The 22,085-nt window shown below is 37.4% G+C and overlaps 1 protein-coding gene across 5 annotated transcripts in view; it reads left to right on the top strand.

Moving 5' to 3' along the window:
- EFL1 (elongation factor like GTPase 1) overlaps positions 1-22,085 on the top strand; it is a 135,078-nt gene that overhangs the window by 18,326 nt on the left and 94,667 nt on the right. For all 5 annotated transcript variants that reach the window (XR_003120236.1, XM_025390570.1, XM_025390572.1 and 2 more), the window contains 8 exons: positions 1,496-1,629; positions 2,342-2,479; positions 4,370-4,584; positions 12,076-12,199; positions 13,928-14,004; positions 14,721-14,857; positions 15,462-15,584; positions 17,754-17,853. Coding sequence is in view for 4 of the 5 variants with exons in the window: in XM_025390570.1 (XP_025246355.1) it covers positions 1,496-1,629; positions 2,342-2,479; positions 4,370-4,584; positions 12,076-12,199; positions 13,928-14,004; positions 14,721-14,857; positions 15,462-15,584; positions 17,754-17,853 (1,048 nt within the window). In the remaining variant the exon portion in view is untranslated. The remainder of the gene's footprint in view (positions 1-1,495; positions 1,630-2,341; positions 2,480-4,369; positions 4,585-12,075; positions 12,200-13,927; positions 14,005-14,720; positions 14,858-15,461; positions 15,585-17,753; positions 17,854-22,085) is intronic.

Here is a 22,085-nt window from a genome sequence, read left to right as displayed (position 1 = left end):
GCAGTGGAATCTTGGCATGTGTAGTAAAAGTTACTGCCTTCTGAGTGTAGTGGTTAGAGGTATGGTCTTTGGAGTTAAATGGATTTGAACTTCTGCTCTATCATTTTGAATTGTGTGATCTTAGTCAGTTAACCTCAGAGTTGGATTCTAGCTGGATGTCCTTCAGAAAAATACTTAACTTTTCTGTGCCTTAGTTACCTGCTGTATAAAATTGGGCTGATAGTTGTAACTACTACAGGGGATTGTTGTAAGTAAACATTAGATAATTTCTGTAATATGCTTAGAGCAATGCCAGCCGTGAATAGGCAGTCCACAGATGTTAAGTTCTGGTTGTGGTTATTGTTGTGGTGGTGTTTTATCATCTGTATCACCTAGGGCACAAGCGAAGTCATTAAAATTATATTGGGGGAAAATTCTTTAACTGTCCCATACATTGCAGGTTGAGCATCCCAAATCTGAAAATCCAAAATCTGAAGTGCTCCCAAATTCAAAACTCTTCAAATACCAACATGGCACAAAAAGGAAATGCTCATTGGAGCATTTTCGATTTCAAATAAAGGATACTCAACCTTGTAGTTATTCTTGAGCACATTCAAGTTGACAAACTCTGAGTTAAGGGGAGGAGCAAAAGTGAAGTATATGTTTGAGCATTCAAATAATTATTCTGTCTTTAAAAGAGAATTATATCAAATTTATCAATAATGGGGAATGAGTATAGAATTCTATAGCATTACTAATTTTCTGCATGGTATACTAAGTTAGGTTTAATGATAACTCTCTATAACCTAGGATGATCTTTTTTTTTCTTGTTTGCGTGGGACTAAGGGCTTTGATGGGATGTGGAAGTTTCAGTGTTAAAACCAGACAACTCAGGATGTGTCATCACCCTACTATAAGTTTAATACATTTGTCTGCTGAGACTATTGAAGGAGTTATTAATGGGCAAGCACATAGCACACTGCTTGGCACATAGTAACTGCTCCTTAAGTTTTTGTAGATTTGAGTCTAAATCTTGATTGAGCAGATTCATACACTGCTCTTTGACAAATTGTAGGGAAGAAGTTGGCCAACTGCTTTGTTAGCCCTTTGAACAGCTCTTACTGTGAGGCCCTTGAGCATTGATTTCTTTCAGTTTCAATTTCCTAATCTGTAAAAGGAGAATAGTAATATGTATCTCATAGGGATATTGTAAGGATTCAATAATATGTGATTAGCACATTAAAAGTGAGTATCATAGTGGCTGGCTCCCATTAAGCTCTTAAGTGGTAACTATTAGAATAATGAAGTCCTTTAACATTTTATATAGATGCTATTTGGAATCAGTAGTCCCATCAGTGGGAAAACTTGGAATGGTAGCTCTGGATTGAGCTTTCAACTCCTTTAGCTTTGTTCAGTTTTTTCTTAGAAGCTTTCAGCTTTCTTATTCTAGAATGCCTGAGGAAGAACAATGTATACCTGGAGAACTGAAAATGTGTGTTTACGAATTGTGTTTTAGGTAATGAGGAGTACCTGATTAATCTGATAGACTCTCCAGGACACGTGGACTTTTCCTCAGAAGTATCAACCGCTGTTCGCATTTGTGATGGATGCATCATTGTGGTAGATGCTGTGGAAGGAGTCTGTCCACAGGTAGTGGATTGTGATGAGAAAATACTTAAATGGTTAAGAGTGAGGAAAGAGGAGGAACTGACTGACTTTAGGCATTTCACTGACAATCAGAACGTTGGTTTTATATTTCACATTTGGTAACGTTCCAGTCTGTGATGGAGTTAAATCACCAGAGTTCTGAAGGAATCTTAGAGATGATGACTTTAATTTAACATACTTTGTTTTTGTTTTTGTTTGTTTTGAAACAGTCTTGCTCTGTCACCCAGGCTTTAGTGTGGTGGCACGATCTTGGCTTACTGCAACCTCCACCTCCTGGGTTCAAGTGATTCTTATGCCTCAGCCTCCACAGTAACTGGGATTACAGGCATGTGCCACCACACCTGGCTAATTTCCGTACTTTTAGTAGAGACGGGATTTCGCCATGTTGGCCAGGCTAGTCTTGGACTCCTGGCCTCAAGCGATCCACCTGCCTCAGCCTCCCAGAGTGCTGAGATACAGGTGTGAGCCACCATGCCTGGCCTTATTTATCCTTCATAACTGTCAGTTGTGTAAAGGCAATGATGATTTCTTGTCTATAGTTCTTTGCTACTGTACTGTATACATAGTTTGTGAATGCCTAATGAATACCTTTGTCTGACTGGCGTTGTCTAGAGTGGTTATTGATCAGTATTTTCTAATGTGCTTTACTTAATTCAAATCATGAGTTTTACATTCTTCTTTCTGTTTTTATCAGACACAAGCAGTTCTGCGACAAGCTTGGCTTGAAAACATCCGTCCAGTTTTAGTGATTAATAAGATAGATCGCTTGATAGTGGAACTGAAATTCACCCCACAAGAGGCCTATTCTCACCTCAAGAATATTTTAGAACAGGTATTTTAATTTTTAGTATTTAAAAAATTTAGTCTCAAAGAAGAGTTATAAGGAAGTTACTAAGCTTGGTATGAGCCATTGCTACAGAAAAATGAACTTTTCCACTTCATATTCATACATGTTGGTGTTATTCTACAACAGTGGCTACAGAATAAGCATGTTCTCAGTAGTCCCTTCCATCTCTTGGAATCACCCATCATATAAAGCTTAGACAATAGACTCTCTTGTTTAAAACTGTATCTTGGTTCCAAAGTGAAGCAATATTAGGATTTTATTACCTGTCTATAGTATTTTTTTACCTGTCGTTAGAGGAAATTTTACCCAAGCATTCATTCATTTATTTATTCAGCAAATATTTCCTAGATATATGTTGAATAAATGAATTATCGAATGTCCATTGTGCATTAGGGATTGTGAATATAAGATGGACAGGTCAGAATCCCTATTTTCAAGGAGCTCACAGTATAGTAGGGGAGACAAAGAGATACTTGGAGAACAATGAGATAAGCCCTGGGTGTGATATGACAGCACAAGGGCCATCTAACCCAGTCTGGGTCAAGAGGGAAGAATGAGTTAGAAGTCGTACAATGGAAACCTTGAGATGGAAGTAAAGTAGGTGTTTGCCAGGTAGAGAGGAAAAGGACATTCAAAAGAGAAGGAATATGATGGGCAAAGTCATAAAGGCAAGAAAAAGCACAGTACAGTGTTTCATTTAAGGACTACAAATTGTTTTATAGCTGAAGAATTAGATTATGTTAAACAGTGACAAGAGATGGGAAAAAGGATATAGGATTTAGATGTTGGTGAACCTTGTATGCCATGCATAAGAGTTTGAAATTTTTTCCTCAACATAGTGGAAAGCCATTGATGAGGACAGCTTGAGTATATTTATTTGCTAAAGGCAGGAAACAATAAAAGCAGAACTGTGAAAAAGAATGAGGGATGGATATCATTCCCTGTAGAAATAGGAAGAGGTAGGCTGGGCTCGGTGGCTCCTGCCTGTAATCCTAGCACCTTCGGAGGCCGAGGCGGGTGGATCACGAGATCAGGAGATTAAGACCGTCCTGTTTAACAAGGTGAAACCCCGTCTCTACTAAAATTTGCAAAAAATTAGCCGGGCCTGGTGGCAGTCATGTGTAGTCCCAGGTACTCGGGAGGCTGAGGCAGGAGAATGGTGTGAACCCGGAGGCAGAGCGTGCAGTGAGCCAAGATCACACCACTCCATTCTAGCCTGGGCAACAGAGCGAGACTCCACCTCAGAAAATAAAAAAAAAAAACATGAAATAGGAAGAGGTAAAATAACTCCTGCCCTGCATTGGCGGGAGAAAGGTCAGTGGTATTTGCAGACATAAGTGAGCTTGTAGATTGGAATGTGGGGCACTTGAAGGAAATATGAGTAATAGGTTCCATTTTCTTTCTGAGGTAGGACATAAGATTACTGCCTATTTGGGAGTGAAAGTAGTTGAGGATTAGGAGTTGGGAAGAGGGCCTGAAGAGGGTAGTGAACATTTCAGACAACCGATGTGAGAAATGGCAAGGCAGTGGACTAAGGTTACAAACTAGGATTGTGGGGTTGGAAATCATGAGTACTTTGTGATAGTAGGCCTCAGTGCTGAAAAACAAATTAAGGGTATGATATTAACATTTACATTAAACTAATAATAATCAAAAAATGACCTTCCAAAAGCCTTAGAATTTAGTTATGCTGAGTTTAGGGAATGGATACATGTAAGTTATTTACTGATTGTAAATGCCACCTCCATTCGTGTGTGCTTAATGAGCCCAAACTGACTGATGATTCTAGTCCTAACACAGGTTAAGCAGTGTTTATCCTTCCGTGAGTGTGCTAAGCATCTGAATGACACTCTGCCATTTCACCATCTCTCCTAGATTAATGCACTCACAGGAACTCTTTTTACTTCTAAAGTCCTAGAAGAAAGAGCAGAGAGAGAGACTGAATCCCAAGTGAATCCACATTCTGAACAAGGAGAGCAAGTATATGACTGGAGCACTGGCTTGGAGGACACAGATGATTCTCAGCTTTACTTCTCTCCAGAACAGGGAAATGTGGTGTTTACCAGTGCAATAGATGGGTGGGGCTTTGGGTAAGTCTGTTTGAATCTGATTAAATCTCTTTGTGGATTTTATATGCCATTGGTTTTTTTAGTGAAACTTTTTATTTTGAGATAATTATAGATTCACCTACAGTTGTAAGAGATAATACAGAGAGTTCTCTGGTGCCCTTTACCCAGTAACTGCCTCCTATCCATAATAACATCTTGTATAACTGTAGTACAATACCTCAACCAGGACTTTGCCATTTGCCATCAATATACAGAACATTTCTATCACTGCAAGGCTCCTTCACGTTGCCCTTATATTGCCACAGCTACTTCCTTCCCTCCCTCAAACCCTTTTTAACCCTTGATAACCATTTATCTTATCTCCAAATTTCTCATCTCATGGCTGTTATAGAAATGGAAGCAAAAAATATATGATTTTTTTGGATTGATTTTTTTCACTTAGCGTGATTCTCTAGAGACTTATCCAAGTTATTGCATGCATTAATACTGTAGTTGGTTCCTTTCTGTTGCTTAGTAGTATTCCATGGTGTGGATGTACCCCAGTATAACTATTCACCCATTAAAGGACATCTGGTTTTTTTTTTTCCTTTTTGGGCCATTATGAGTAAAGCCGCTATAAACATTCATGTGTAGGTTTTTGTGTGAACATGTTTCATTTCTCTGGAATAAATGCCTATGAGTGCATTTGCTGAGTCGTATGGTAGTTGTATGTTTAGTTTTTAAAGAAGCTATCAAACTGTTTCCAGAGGGACTGTACCATTTTCTATTCTCACCAGCAATGCATGCGTGAGTGATCCGTTTTCTCCAAATGTTCACGTTTGGTGTTGTCACTGTTTTCATTTTAGCAGTTCTGTTGGGTGTGTACTAATATGCTATTGTGGTTTTAATTTGCATTTTCATAATAGCTGGTTACCTCGAACATCTTTTCATGTGCTGATTTGTCATCTGTAGGTCCTCTTGAGTGAAATGTCTTTTCACATTTTTTCCCTTTTTGTTACTGTGTTTTTTTCATACTCCTGAATTTTGACAGTTTTTTCTATTCTAAACAGTAGTCCTTTGTCTCATATGTGTTTTGCAAATATTTTCTCCCAGTCTATAGTTTGACTTCATATCCTCTAATAGTGTTTTTCAAAGTGAGCAAAGATTTTTTTTTGTTTTTTTGTTTGTTTTGTTTTGTTTTGTTTGAGACGGAGTCTCGCTCTGTCGCCCAGGCTGGAGTGCAGTGGCCAGATCTCAGCTCACTGCAAGCTCCGCCTCCCGGGTTTACGCCATTCTCCTGCCTCAGCCTCCCGAGTAGCTGGGACTACAGGTGCCCGCCACCTCGCCCGGCTAGTTTTTTGTGGTTTTTTTAGTCTTGCTTATTGCCCAAGTTGTAGTGTAGTGACGCAATCTTGACTCACTGCAACCTGTGCCTCCCAGGTGCAAGTGATTCTCCTGCCTCAACCTCCTGAGTAGCTGGGACTACAGGTGCACACCACCATTCCCAGCTAATTTTTGTGTTTCTTTTAGTAGAGACGAGGTTTCACCATGTTAGCCAAGCTGATCTCAAACTCCTGACCTCAGGTGATCCGCCTCGGCCTTCCAAAGTGCTGGGATTACAGGCGTGAGCCACCACTCCCAACCATCAAAGTGAGCAAAGTTTTTAATTTGACCGAAGTGTCCTTTATCATTTTTTCTTTTTATGGATCTTGATTTTAGAGTCAAGTTGAAGAACTCTTTGCCTAGCTCTAGATCCTAAAGATTGTCTCTCATTTTTTTCTAAAAGTTTTAGTTTTACTTTTTACATTTAAGTCTGTGACCCATTTTGAGTTAATTTTTGTATAAAGTGTGAGGCTTGGATTGAGGTTTTCTTTTGTGGGAGAAGAGGGCCTTTGAATTTCCATTTACTCTAGAACCCTTTGTTGAAAAGGTTATCTCTTCTCTGTTGAATTGCTTTTGTGCCTTTGTCAAAATCAGTTGGGCATACTTGTGTGGGTCTGTTTCTGGGTGTTTTGTTCTGTTCCTTTAATCTATGTGTCTGTCTTTCCAACAGTACCACATAATTTTGATTAGTATAGCTACATTAATAAGTCTTGAAATCAGGTAGATTATTTCTGTCCACATTATTTTTATTTTTCAAAATTACTTTTGCTGTTCAAGGCGTTTGCCTTTCCATGTAAATTTTATAGTAATCTTACCTATATCTACAAAAACATCTTGCTAGGATTTGGATGGAAATTGCTTGGTAAACCTGTTAATTTGGGGAGAATTTTGACATCTGTGCTGTGTTGAATCTTTTCTATTCCATGCCTCACACTATACCTCTCCATTTATTTAACATTTTAAAAAAATATTTTGTGATCATTTTATAGTTTTCAGCATACAAGTGCTGTACATGTTAAGGTAGATTTACACTTAATTTTTCATTTTTCTGAATGATTATAAGTGATATTTTTAATTTTGGTGTTCACACATCTAGTATATAGAAATACAATTAATTTTTATATGTTGATCTTGTATACTGTCACCTTGCTGAACTCACTTGAAGTTCTTTGTAGATATTTTTGAATTTGCTGCGAGACAATCATGTCTGCAAATGGGAATTGTTGTATTTTTTTTCCTTTTCTATCTCCATGCTATTTTCTCTTTTGCTGATTGCATTAGCTAGAATTTCCAGCACTATTTGACTGACAGTGGTGAGAATTTCCTTGCCTTGTTCTCGATCTAGGAGGAAAGCATTAAGTCTTTCACCATTAGAAATAATGTTAGGTCTGCAGACTGTTTTTAGATGTCCGTTATCACGTTGAGGAAGTCCCCTAATATTTTTCTGAATGTCATTATTATGAATGTGTCCAGTTTTGTCACATACCTTTTCTGTATTGATTAATATATTTGTATGAGTTTTCTTCTTTAGCTTGTTAATATGGTATATTACATTGATTGATGTTTTTGAATATTGAGCCAGTCTTGCATTTCTTTACAGATTTTATATACAATTGATTTTTAACTTTATTCTTGAGTAAATTGAAATGTGTACCACAAATGGATCCCACCTTATTCCTTAGCTCAGTTTATTTCCTGTCAGGTTTTTTTTTATCTTCTTAAAGTTATTTATACATAGATGAACAAATATATTTATATCAACTTTTATACCAACAGTAGCAAAAGTTAGTCTAGCTTTAATGAAGATGTACATGTGCAAGATATTGAGTTAGTCACTTTATTTAAATTATTTCGCCAAATTCTGACAACACTCCTTTGAAATAGATACTACTGTTTATTATCTAAGTCTCAAGAACATTGAGTAAATTTTGTTCAACATCACTCGACTAATAAGAGGCAGGCTGATATTAAGATTAAAGTCTGCCTGACTCTGAATCCTGTCTTTTTTTGACATGGTTCTTCTCTAGTGTCTGCCCTATGGGGTATAAGGATTCTTATTTCTTCTTATTGCCTCTCCCGGATTTGTACATGCTGAGGCCGTGTTAACAGTGATATTAGATTTCAGAATGGAGTAGGTAATTGATCACGTTTTTTTAACTATAGCAATTTCTGACTTGTGGAATCAAAAAATCCAAATGTAGTTAAAAGATTATTACTTTGAGAAAAATGTCTGTGGTTTGGATAAGTAATAGTGGGACCATAACGACCTTTACTTTAGTTGTGGGCTTGATATTGCATGTAATTTACGGGAATCATAGAACTAAAACTGATGCATTTGGAGAAAACAGAGTTTTTTCATGAAACATGTATCAGTATGACTTAGAATTGGAAAGAAAGAAAGGATCAGGAGCTGACTAGAATGCAAGGCTTGGAGTAGCCTAACAAATCTCTGGCTTCATTTTTTAAAATATATTTTCCTTTTTACAGGAACTTGTTCTCCAGTTTCCCTTTGACCAGATTTTGTCTTGGGCAGTGTAATATAATATCATAACTTTCTGTTTATAATAAATGATAGATACCTTAGTCCATTTGATGCCCGAAAGGTCATACCAGACTTAAATAAATTGAGGTAATGTGTATATGATAAAAATAGAAATTGTGAACCTGCTGAGAATTTGCACTTTTCATATATGGTTGATGGGTTGTCATTATCACCTTTCTAGGCCTCAGTTTACTTATCTGAAAAAACAAGAATATTGGGCTAAGATGATTTCAAGACTTTCTTCAGATTCATTCACAGTGATTCGTTCAGTCGTGTAATAGGGTCAGACCTGTTGATTTCCTGATTTGTGAGCATTCTGGTAGTAAACCACAAGGTGGGAGGCTTGTCCCTTTCTTAAAGTGATTTTCATAAGTAATTTAATGTTTTATGCCAATTTTAGTCAATCACACAAATTGGGGGAAGTTTATTGTGGAAGGAAAAGGAATGGGGAGAAAGTTGAATGGATAGAATAAGGGTAATTTACAGAGCTCTTACTTCTGACATTTTTAGATACTGTCAGCCAATAAATGAATGTTCCCCTGTGTTAGACAAGGTCAGATTTAGAGATCGGCTAGTGTCTGTTCTCAACAAGTTGATATGTGAATTTATGGGAAAGTAGTGGTGGAAATGAAAGCACCAGAGACTTTTACCTTCCCTTTTTCCTCTAAAATGTCAGTGAATAGGCCAAGTTGACAGCTGCATGTGTCACAAAAGTGGAAAATGAGCACATTTCAGAATTTGCAAGATGGTTCTATAAACTCTCCGCAGTGGGAAAGGATTAAGAAGTGTGACTAGAGGCTGAACCTAGGTCTTCTGCCTAAATCTGTCCTGTTAATTGATGTTAATCTGGGAGAGTCTGCTCTGAAAAGCAGAAACACATTGACTTGGATGGGTAGCAGCAAGAATCTAAGTTCTTGCTTTAGATACATAGAACTGAGTCCCCAAACTTATAGCATAGGGACAGGAGAAAAGAGACAATGAGAAGCCCTTTGTAATAGATTTACTTGTCTTTGTGTAACCGTGTCTTAGAATTCTGTAGTTAACAGTAATCCACTTCGTAGCTTGGAGGGCAAAAGGGTGTGTGGTTCAGTAATTTCATACTTGACTGAGTTGTCATTCATGAAGATAGGCAACGAATAGATCAGTAGTCTTGGAATATAAATCGGTCTGCAGGTCTCTTAGACTCTTGTTTGCAGTTACTCTGTAGAGGAAACGAATTAAAATAGAATTCAAGAATGGAGAAGTGCTAGAAATTGTCAGTGTTTAAAAATTGTAACTGTTTAATGACAAAAATAAATAAAAGCACTAGCAGTAATGGGGAATGGGTTGGTGTTAAGCAAATTTTGTGGTAACTATGGAATAAAAAATAATGAAAAGGATAAGAAACAAGATTTTGAAAGATTTGTACACAGGTGTGAATATTTTATGTGGTGGACTAGAAGAGCCTAGCCTAAGCAAAAGGGCAAATGTCTTACTATAATTTATGATTTTGATAGGGGTTTTAGAGTGTTTATTTATAAAAATCTTTAAGTTTACCACTTTCAGAATTAAGAGCAGGGTATTTATCTGACATCATTATAAAAGATAAAAGAATGTATAATACAGTCTGGGTAACACAACTCAACATTTTTTTAAAAAATCCTGAAAGAATAGAAACCACACTGGAAATCTAACTGATCAAAACAGTTGTACCGATAAATGATTGCCCCAATAAATGTATCAAATCCCCTATTAAGGAGATATTTTTTAGAAAGGAAATTTTATTAAAAAAATAAATCCAGACGTTTACTACGTAAAAGAGATAAACATAAAGCGTAATGGACAGAGGCTAAATACCAAAGCTTTAGATCAGATTATGTCAACCAAATGTGAATGAAAAGAGAGAGGTTTGGCAACATTAACAATAAAATAGGATTTATGGTAAATGAATTATGGCATAAGGATCATTTTCGCATAGATAATTGACACATTTACTAGTGAAGAGATTAGCTATCAATTATCAGAACAACAAAGTGCATGAGACAAAAATAGAACTATAAGTAGAACTCTGCAGGCACATGGTTTAGGGGAGATTTTCACAGGTTAAGTAGACAGGAACATGAACCATATGAATAGAATAATTAAAGTCAGAATGTAAGTGTCAGTTAAAGATATAAAAAAAATTGGTTCTATATCAGGTGAAAAAATAATTCAAATTTAAAAGAAAGAAAATGTCACAGGTTTCATGTGTTCATCACTCAGTCATTAGCTCCGGTTTTAACCATCTAAGAAGGACCCAAGTTGCCAATGTGGAGAGCAAAGCTTCAACTGTATTTGTTGAGGCCCCAGGGAGCATCACTGCTAAAGAATAGGGCTCCCTTCTACAGTTAGGTTGGAGAATGCCTGGGAAGTCAGTCCACAGTAGTTGCCTCCTATTGTTTCCTTCCACGTGTAGACCTTGGACCTGCGTGTAGGTCCTGAATTGGATTTGCAAATCTGCATGGCAGGTTGCAGCCTGCCTAGCAAAACTGGGTGTTGACAAATGAAAAGCCGCAGAGATGAGGGTATCCTGACTTAACATCTGGAAGTAAGGCTCTGTGCGCCATTCTGGGTGTGCAGAAACACAGGAAGCCAGGAGGAGGCCTGACTCTTTAGCGATCCACTGGTTAGGCAACAAGGCAGAGCCTGCTTTCTTTTTGAGGCATAGGAACTCTACCAGTGGTTGTCAGCCTTTCACATTGTGTTCATTTGTGGAGGAGTGATTAAAGAGTCACCTATGAACAAAGATAGTTTTATTTATTCTTTTCTAATCAGTATACTTTTTATTTCCTTTTCTTGCGTGATTGCATTAGGTTGGGCTTTTCAGTATGGTGTGGAAAAAAACTGGGAATATCCTTTTTTTTTTTTTTTTTTTTTCCTGAGGAGGCATCTTTTAAGATGCTGGTACTTTGAAAATTCTAATCTCAAACCTTAGATTAAATTAGGTTGTTCTCTAAAGACAAGGCATTTCTTAGGTCCTTTATCCAGACAACGCAGATGCTATATGTAGCACCCTTAGTTGTTGTTGACTGTCCTCCTGTGATGGGAGGCCATGGTGGTAACTGGTTTCTCTGTGGGCTGATGCAAGTTAAGTCAGTGTGTGTATGTTTATCATTAATCTAGGATAATAAACACCTTGTTTTGGCAGGTTGTGGCTCAAGAGTTTCTTTCATTTGTGAGCAACTGTCACAGCAGTGAGTAGCTGAAATAAAATTTTATGGCTGGCATAGTTGTGACGGGCAGCTGGAGCTTGCATTTTCTTGGCTTTGGCCCTAGTTTTATCTTGTTTTACACATGCAAAATTAAGAAACAAAGCTATAGCATGTATTACAATTCATATTAATGTAGACCTGAACATGGGCTTTGGAGCCAGACTGCTTGGATTTAAAGCCCCACCTCACTTCTTCCCTGCATGATATTTCTGTGCTTCATTACCCTTTTCTATAAAATGGGGAAGTTCTGTAGGATAGTGGATTAAGTTTAGTAATACACGTGTAAAGAAGTTTGAACAGTACCTGTCACAGAAATGTTCAAATGTTACCTATGCTAATCGTTGTTATTAATAACGTGAACATTTGGTCTTCTTTCAGAATTGAGCACTTCGCCAGAATCTACAGTCAAAAAATTGGCATCAAAAAGGAAGTTCTTATGAAAACCTTGTGGGGAGATTACTGTATAAATATGAAGGCTAAAAAGATCATGAAGGGTGATCAGGTAATGTGGTGCATGTCCCTTTTGATTGCTGGTCATGTTCTTGCCCTATGAAAATCTATCCTGTAATATCTTTAATAAATGTAATTCAGCTTTAATTTATTCAGGTGAGTTCATGAGGGAATTTTTACTGTATATAATTGGGAAAGGCTTACACATCTCATATACAGGTATTATTCATATAGAGTTCTTAGTCCTTTTAAGTATAGTGAGCAAAGAACTGCTTTTTCTTTTCTTTTCTTTTCTTTTTTTTCAGAAGACCAAAAATCTTAGATCTTGGGCACCTGAAGACACACATTTTGTGCCGTGCATTTGTTTGTCTCTGTCACCATAAAGAGATGTCTCTTCTAGACATCCCTGTATGGTTCACACTGTCCTAGTCTCAGTTGAAGCCTTATCTCCCTGCATGCTGGTCATCGTGCAGTGTAGATCGGGAGAGGTGGATGCTCCCTGAAACTCCTTCTATAGATAGAGGTGGTGTAGGAATGCTGTCATATACCCTCAAAGGATACTTTTCTTGGAGCTTTGTTTTTTGATATAAAACCAGGATTTCATAAATTTATTCTCACTGAAAATCATATACATTTCTTTTTAGAAAGTACTCACAAGTATAAAGCCACAGCAAACAAAAAACTCGAAGCCAGCACTGCTAGTAGATGTTTGTAATTTCTTTCATTCTTTTTACATGGATATATACATCCCTCAGTTGAGATTATGCTGTTTATACAATGTAGCTGCCCTTTTGCTTTTGTCATATCATGAACATCTTCCCTTGCCATTAAAAGCTTTTTTATAAACCATATATTTTAAAGGGAATGAATATAGCTAAGTGGGAAAGAGCATGCCTTGAGAGTTTGAATTTTGGCTCCACCACTTACTGGCTCTATGACTTTTATCTCAGTTATTTCATATGTAAAATTAAGATAATAGCACTTATCTCATAGGATAGTTATGATGATTATATGAAATAATTCAGTAAGCACTCTGTTATTTTATTTTGTGAGACCACTATGATTTATGTAATCATTCTCTTAAGATTGGACATAGTTTTTTTTCAAATGTTTTGATATTGTACGATAGATATCTTTGTGGATAAGTTTTATGTCTTCATGATGCTTTTTTTTTTAAACTGAGCATTCTAAGCCAATGACTTTTAACTTCTTAATACTGTTGCCCGTAGTTCTTCAGAAAGGAGGTTTCAATTTATTAATATATCCCCCTTCATGTATATGGGAGAGTGTACCCCTCAAGGTGTTCTTGCTAGTAACTTTTTGCGTAGTTTGGTAAGAGAAATGATGGAGTTTCTTGGGTTTTCAAAATTTTCCTATCCTTGTGAACTTTTAGAAATATGTTTAAGAATGCTTTATGTTTCTTCTAACATAATTTTAGACTGAAGTCCATGGAAAGAGCCTGCACGTGCAGAATGAAGTTTTAGCTCTTGGCTTGGGTGCTGTGTGTATTTGTTTGATGGCAGCCATGGTAATATGACCCACGAATGGTCATGTCACTTGTAAAGTCTGTGGTTCCCAGAGGAAAGAACAATGGATTATTATTAATTGTGGATTATTGGCTGTTTAAGTGCATTCTTATAACTACTTTCATCTACTTTATTTTTGAATAATTATTTTCAAGTAGAAATGAAACACATTGAGAATAAAAGCATGTCAAGAAGGAATATATAAATGCCTATTAAATGTTCAGGAACTTAAGCCCGTATATTCTTTTGTACAGGCCAAAGGAAAGAAACCTTTATTTGTACAGTTGATCCTGGAAAATATATGGAGTTTGTATGATGCTGTCTTGAAAAAGTAAGACTCTTATGACATTGTTTACCTTCAGGCATCTTTAGGCAGTATAATTTGTCTCACTTTCCAGTTTGATGAGTCATACTTCAGAAAGCTGAGATGGACTGAGAAAGTGAACAGAGCTTCTACAGATGAGTTGATTACAGGGCTTGGAAGCAATTTAAAGAAGTCTGTGTAACCCAGCTAAAGGGTGATGTTGAAGGGACAGGATAGCAATATTTTATAGAGTGCTGAGGTGAAGAGATAAAAGGATAGAAAGAAACATTGGGTCTTTTTTTATGCAAACCCAGGTTTAAAAAATAGTTATTAAAGTAGAAAAGGTGCTTGATAGCTAGGATCATTAATGGGGAAGTGGGGAAATAACTTTTCTGGTATAAGTTTGCTTTAGTAAATTTACTTTCTGAGTTATTCCTGTGGTGGAATAATGACTTATTAGTACTTATTTGTAAGACTGCTTTACCACTTGATATAGTCTGCTTGAGGAGATTGGGGAGAAGTACTTCCTGGGAAGTCTTAAAGAAGGATTCACTTGAAAGTGTAAGAGTAGAAGTTGAGGAGGCTTTTTCTGTGGCAGAATTCCCTTCAATCATTTTTAGCTTTTTTTGAAAAAGTAACACATTAGGATAAAAATATGCCAGATAATGTTGGGTTCCTTTTCCCCACTGCCTGTTTTTATGTGCATATGACATTTCCGCCCTCCAATCTTGTGTTTACTATAGGGACAAAGACAAAATTGATAAAATAGTGACTTCTTTAGGATTAAAAATTGGAGCCCGGGAGGCACGACATTCAGACCCTAAAGTTCAGATCAACGCCATTTGCAGTCAGTGGCTACCCATATCCCATGCTGTTCTTGGTATCCTTTATTCTAATGGTTTTTAATGAAATAGTTTTGATAAAGCAAGAAAAAACAATGCGTTATGGCAACCAGGAAATTCTCTGGAAATAACATTCAATCCAAAATAAGTCTTCTCTGCTTATTTGGTGTTCTACCATGAAACTGTATTAAATACTTTAATAATTAATACACTAATACTAATTTATGTTAACATTACTAATAGTGAACTTCTTTAAGAAGACAATTCTTTTTGTGTTTATTTAGTAAACTGTAAAAATAAAAATGTTTACACTAAGATTTAAATAAGATGTTTGTGTTAGATAACTGTTTCATTTCAAGGTCACCGATAGCCAACCTGCTAAGCTCTGTTCTCATTTGTTCCATGGGTCTCAGTGTTAAAGTATCTGTCATGAGGATCCTTTCTGAGCTTTTAGGAGTTTGTGAACTCCCTGAAATCGTGTGCATGCTTTGAGATGTGATGCATAAAGCAGTGTTGCCATATAGCACAGGCATTTTCTGTATGGACAGACTTTGTTACCTCAATATTTAGAACATACAGTGAATCTTCGCCTTGGTGGGAGGCACTGGCTCAAGGTTTTGAGTCCTTAACAACAGACTTCAGCGATGGTGTGTCAGAAACTTCCTAGTCCCCTTGATATTACAGCCGAGAGAGTGGAGAGACTGATGTGCACAGGATCACAAACCTTTGACTCTCTTCCACCAGAAACTCAAGCACTGAAAGCAGGTAAGGAAAGATGGACCTGTTGGAATATACCATGTCATTGACTGTCCTCCATCCAGGCTGCTCTAGACCAATTTGCTGAATGCTAGTTTGCTAAATGGCCAATTTGCCAAATGTCCACTTCCACAGATGAACAGTTTCACAAATGACCATTTCACCAGTTTTGCCTCCCACCCCCACCCCAAAGGTTTTCTTGTTACAGCCATTTTGCTCAGCCAGTACGATGAGAGACCAGCAACTTCCTGTACACATGCTCCTCGTGAGAAAAGAAGCTCCCATTCTGGACTTTGTAGGTTCCATGAAATTTGTCTCTATGTATGTTCTTTTCTCTAATTCTTTTCCTCCAGTTCTATTGCTTTTGTAACCCTGCCCCCAAACCACTACACTGTTGTTCTTGGCATCACTATTGACTTTTGGTTCATTAAATCTAATGACCAGTTTTCAGTCTTCATAGGACTAGATCTTCCACTTGCATTTGATGCAGGTGATCACTCCTCCTTGAAACAATTTCTTCCCTTGACTTCTAGGCTTCCATTGCTTCCATTCCCTTGCTTCTGCTTTTCTTCCTGTCTCCCTGGCTGCTTATACTTAATAAGGTCTTTTTGTGATTCCTCCCCATCTCCCTGGCTTTTTAACTTTGGTGTGCCCCAAGTAAGGTTCAAGTCTTTGATCCTGATCTGTTTTACCTGCAGTCCCTCTTTTGATAATCTCATCCAATCTCAAGACTTTAAATGACAACTACATACTCATAATTCACACAATTGTGTATCTTCAGAGCATGTCTGTTTTCTGGACTCTGGACTGATATCTAGAACTCCCCCTATACTGTGTTTTCTAAGAAACATCTCAACTGAACATATCCCAAACTGGACTTTTTATCTTATCCCCAAGCCTGCTCACCTAGTCATTCCCATCTCAGGGGGACCTCAATCTTTTCATTTACTCAGTCCAAAAACCTTGGAGTCATCAATGGCCCTTATATTTATCTCACAGTCCAACATGCAGTCCATCATCCTGTTTATTCTTCCTTTGAAATACGGAATTCAGCTATTTCCCAATGTTTTCACTTCCTGGCCAACATGGTGAAACCTTGTCTCTACTAAAAATACAAAAATTAGCTGGGCGTGGTGGTACACACTTGTAGTCCCTGGTACTTGGGAGGCTGAGGCAGGAGAACCACTTGAACCTGGGAGGCGAAGGTTGCAGTGAGCCGAGATAATGCCACTGCACTCCAGCCTGGGTGACAGAACGAGACTCCGTCTGAGAAAACAAACAACAACAACAACAACAAAACAACTAGTATCCCTGCTTTTGCTCTTGATTCCTGTTAGTGTTTTCTCAATATTGCAGACAAAACAGAGTGATCCTCTTAAGATAAAAGTCAGGGCATGTCATTCTGTTCCTCATTCAAAGCTTCCACTGGCAAGACTTCTGATATATGTTTGATTCTTACTTCCTGTGGCTTTCTTTTTCCTTCTTTAAATTTTACTGTTGAATTCTTTGTATACAAATTATTTTAACGTGAGGTGATGGAGTTGTTTTAAAAAATTCAGTAATCAATGGTTTTTTACTTCCAATATAGGTTAAGGAAAATGTTCATATGTTAATACGTAACTGCGTTAAAATTTGTATATTTAAGGAGAATTGGTATCTTAATAATATTGAATCTTAACTTATTTCTAAGAATTTGTTAATATCATAATACAGTATTTTTGTCCATTTTATTTTCTAACTTGTTATTGTGGGGGATTGGAAAAGCTATTGATTTTTATATATCTTATTAACAAGCTACCTTGTTGATTGTTGGCCTTTGGTAACATTCCTCAATTCTATTTTTTCTATACTTGATACAGTGAAAAATGTATTAGTGCTTATAGTAGGTGTTTAACCTCATTGCATAGCTTTAACTTTCATATGGGATCCCTCATCCCATCAAATTTGCTTGCTTTTCCTTCCTTATTTCTGCCAATTCTGTTTGCTTTTGCTCTGCTATTCTTTCCTAGCAATCTTACCCTTTTCTAATTAAAATTCTTATCATAGTTGGAAAAAGTTATGGACTTCTGATGCATTTAGATAATGCGATGTTCTAAACATTTTAATTGTTTTCCAGAAAAATATGTGTTTTTTTAGTAATGGGAAAAATAGTGACATTTTTACTTCCTATTTGTTTAGCTTTTATGAAATGTGGAAGTGAGGAGACTGCTCCAGTTATCATATTTGTTTCCAAAATGTTTGCAGTTGATGCTAAGGCCTTGCCTCAGAATAAGCCAAGGTAAGGGAAGTGGGAAAGTTGGGCTGGGCTAGGAATATGGTATATGTTTGGTAGGATGTAGTTGGGGTGTGGATGGGGGTGGGGCACAGATAATGCTTTTCCTCCTTAACCCAGAATTCATTTCAAGCCAACCCCCAGGGTAACATACAATTTGTACAGTAATATATCCTTTTGTGATACCTCTGTAGGAGAAAGCTGTTGAAAGCAGCTCTGGGATTTTGAATTGAAGTGATGTAAGTTTGAAGAGTGGCGTTAGTAGCAGTAGCAACAGTTAACTTTTGTTGAACATGTTAGGCGAGTTCTAATCTAAGCCTCCTGCCTTGTCTCATCTAATTCTGTCTACCTCAGTAGAGATTATGAATGTATGAGTATCTCTGCTTCCCTGTGTGTATTATGTGTGCCCGGGTGTAGTGGGTGTAGGAGAGGGATATTTCTCAAGTTCCAGAGTCTTGGGGAATCTGTCTCTTCTACATTTCCTGTTTTTTATGTGAGTTCCCCTCCTTCTGTCTCTGCTGCTTTCCCTACAAGTTTAGATTCTGATCATGTCTTGTGGATATTGTTGCAGCAACCTCCTAGCTGGTTCTCCTGCCCCATCTTTAGTTCCACCGATGCACTTGCCTTTCTTCCTTTAGAGTGATCTTTATAAAACTCAGCTATGAAGATATGTCTCTTGCTCAAAACCCTTAATGATACTCACTGCTTTGAGCAGTTTTGATTCAAGTGTGAAGTGTTGGTGATGATTTCAGTGGTACTTAGGGAAACAAGTTTTAGTTTACTTAGTTGGCATATTTATTTTAATGTTTATTTGTGTGTATTGCCTGTGTATGTCAAGTGATAAAGCCTTTACTGTGATGAGATTTTAAAGTTTTATTGAGTTCAAAATGTTTGTGCATTTAAATAAGCATTAAATAAATAATATGCAGATATAGCAGAAATCATGAAAATAATATGTGAGTGACTGAAGGTCAGATCATCAGCCTGTGAAATAAACTTGAGCTGTCTTAGTGGCATTTCAGACCCACCGTGACCTGACCCCAAAACATGTTTTGACTAGATTTTTATTTCTGTTTCTCTAATATACTAGTGTCTGAACAAACGTCATATCTTTACTTGTGCTGTTCCTCCATCTGAGAAGGCTTCTTTTCAAAATTCTGTTTGTCCTTCAGCAGAAAGGTTATGCATTGTTTTTTAGTACTTCCCTAGTGATTTGGACATAGGTGTATTCAATAATTTTTGCCCTGGGGATAAGTAAAAGAATAGATGGGTGAGTAAATGAAGAATGAATGAGTGAATATCTGAATGGGGGAATGAACAGGTCAGTGAATGGGTGAATGAATGGCTAAATGAGTAAGTAAATGAGTGAATAATGGAACGAATGAATGCCCAATTATGTATCTAGGCTACTCCCAGATAATGTTTCAGTGCTACATGTAGTAGCAATTTCTTGTGCTAACAATTTTAGGATACTGAATGTTTTTTGGCCATTGGGAGTATCTGAGAGATTCCAGTAGAATCATAGGGAATATCAGAGAATTGGAAAATTTGCTGTTAAGATTTGAAATACATGTATTTATATCATTTAAAATTCCTACCTCTACCTATCCTTCATTTCTTGCTGATGAATAATAGTATTATTATGCCTCTACTATTAATTACATTTTCTGTAAACATTTTTCTTAATAATTCATCATATGTTTTTCTGATTTTTAGTATATTTCTGATAGTGCAATCCATTCTATTCCATGAAGTTGTTTTATTGATTTTATTTTTGTCATTTGTTTTTTAACCAGTATATCAGGTTCAACAATTGTTACGTAATAATACAGTGTTTTCAGGTATACCTGGGTAAGGTCGTCACCATTACTTTGTTCTTTTCCATCTTCTAGCTGATAGTTTTTTTCATTTAAGTTTTATTTTTTAAATTTAGGAAAATGTACCTTGGGAAGTTGGTTTGATAGCGTTTTCATCTCCATTGTATTAGATACCTAAGCCAGGAATAACAGAGTATTATTTTCCTTTCGTATAGAGTACATTGTATTAGTGATATGCACCAGGGAGAAAAGTAAGGCAGGAAATGGGATTCGGCATCCGCAAAGCCTAAGAATTTTTCCCTAACTTACTGAAGACACTGACGTTTACTCACTGCTCAACAGTGCCGCTTTGGGTGTAAATGAAGTGTGGGACTGTTACAGGACTTTATCCTTTGTTCTTGTGTTCTTGCCTCTTTTCTTTGCTTCTTCAAATTCACCTTCCAACATGACATTTGAATCTTCAGTCAACATTCTCACCTCTGGTCTCCTTCATCTCAGTATTAGTGACTATTGTCCCTTCAAGAAGTCCATGGTTAGTTTATAGCCTAAATAACTTCCCAGTCACAGCTGTTTCCTCACTAGTAGGGCCCCATTTTCTTGTAATTACATTTCTTTTTGTTCTCAGCAGATGCTGGATACACAGTGGGTACTTTTTACACATACTTGCTGATTACTATCTGCTTTGTTCCCCTCTACCATCATTCCCAGTGCCCACAGCAGTGCGTGGCACACAGTAGTTGTTAATTGGATGGATGGATAGAAACATAGACAGACAGCAAGCATCTATACATTTGATGCTTACTTAATGACCGTACATGCTGATTATTCCAGATCACTTCATGAACTTGGGCACATGAGGATTTAATCTGCAAGGTGAACAAATACACTTCCTTTTTCACTAAAACTAAAGTGAAATCACATTTATGTAAGATGACGATTTTATCATCTTTAATTCCTCCTGAAGGAAAGACATAACCTGGTGATAATGAGCATAGACCTTAGAGCCATACAGATCTGGATTTGAATGATGGCTCCTCCATTTAAAATCTGTGTGACTTTGGGTCGAGTTACTGAAGTTTTCAAAGTCTCCCTTTTCTGTATGTAAAATAGGAATATGATATCTACTTCATTGAATGGTTGTGATAAATTATGTGCTATAATATATGTAAAGTGATTAACACAGTCTCTGGATCATAATGATAAACCCGTTGGAAGAGACCATTTCTCTGTAGATACTAGCAGATACCTCTGGTATTTTTTCCCTTCTACTCTAACAATAAAAATGTGTTCTGCATTTGTATTTTAATTCACATTTTTCAGATATTCTTATGAGTTTTTAGCAAAAGTCTAGAAACAAGGAAAGTTGTCTAAGGATTGGTTGAAGGAACAGCTAGAGTGCTCAGCCTGGGGAAAAGAAGGGAGGCAGGGAAGGCATGAATGCAGGTGATTCAAAGGAAAGGGGAGGGAAGTAGGTTTGTTAGATGTTGCTCCAGAGGAGAGAACTGCGGCCATAGCTAGAAATTGCGAGGAAGCAGAGTTCATTCTGTATTTGAAAGTTTTGACATTTAGAGCTTCCTGTAATGAGGAGCTTGTCTCTTGCAGTGGTAGTGTGGCCCCTTAGTGCCAGCAGTTTTGATTGCCTAATGAGGCACCTGACCAAGCCAGGCTCAAGGATTGTTTCTCATGTTTTTGTATTCTATTGCACAGCCCAGTGACCTGCAGCAGAGTGGGTGTGAGTGGAAGGGCCTGCTCTTGGAACTAAACCATTGATTTTGAGGGACAGGTGCTAAGGAAGGCAGAAGTAGTGTCTAGTCCTGGACACTAGGACTAGAGAAGTCTTGTCTAGCAGGAAGATATCTGAAGAGTATAGCAGTGGACAGTCAACGATTTAAGCAGTCACCTTCCAGGTTAGCTTACATGAACTAGAAAGGTAGAAGGAGTTAGGCCACTTTGAATCAGGAGCCCTACCTGTATGTGGCCATTTGGAAGGCAAGTAGGCAGAATGGCTACCTGCATGACTTCCATGGCTTACAGAGAGGGGAGGGGAATATGGCATGGCAAGATGGGGATGAAGGTTATCAGTTAGGTGTGAAGTCTGAGCTTGGGAAATAAAGCAGGAATCATAATGTAAAAGGTGAAGGACAACATGGGAGAGAGGCACAAAGTGTTGGGACCAGGAAGAGTTGTCCAGCTTCCAGAGCTGGAGCATAAAGTTAGGACCATAGGATTAGCCTGAGTGCTTTGATGCTCAGTCCCAGAGTATCAGGAGGCTAAAGATGCTGTTATTCTATCAGCCTTAGGACATGGATTGGTCTTGTTCATGTGCTGGGGTTGAGCATGCAGGTAGGTTCATAAGGACCCCTACATGGGAAGGGAGCCAAGTCCTAGGAAACAGTCTACCTGCCTGGTTTCTACCTTCCA

Source organism: Theropithecus gelada, chromosome 7a, assembly GCF_003255815.1.
Source record: "Theropithecus gelada isolate Dixy chromosome 7a, Tgel_1.0, whole genome shotgun sequence".
NCBI classification, from domain to species: domain Eukaryota; kingdom Metazoa; phylum Chordata; class Mammalia; order Primates; family Cercopithecidae; genus Theropithecus; species Theropithecus gelada.
This window is presented reverse-complemented; position numbering and strand designations above follow the sequence as displayed.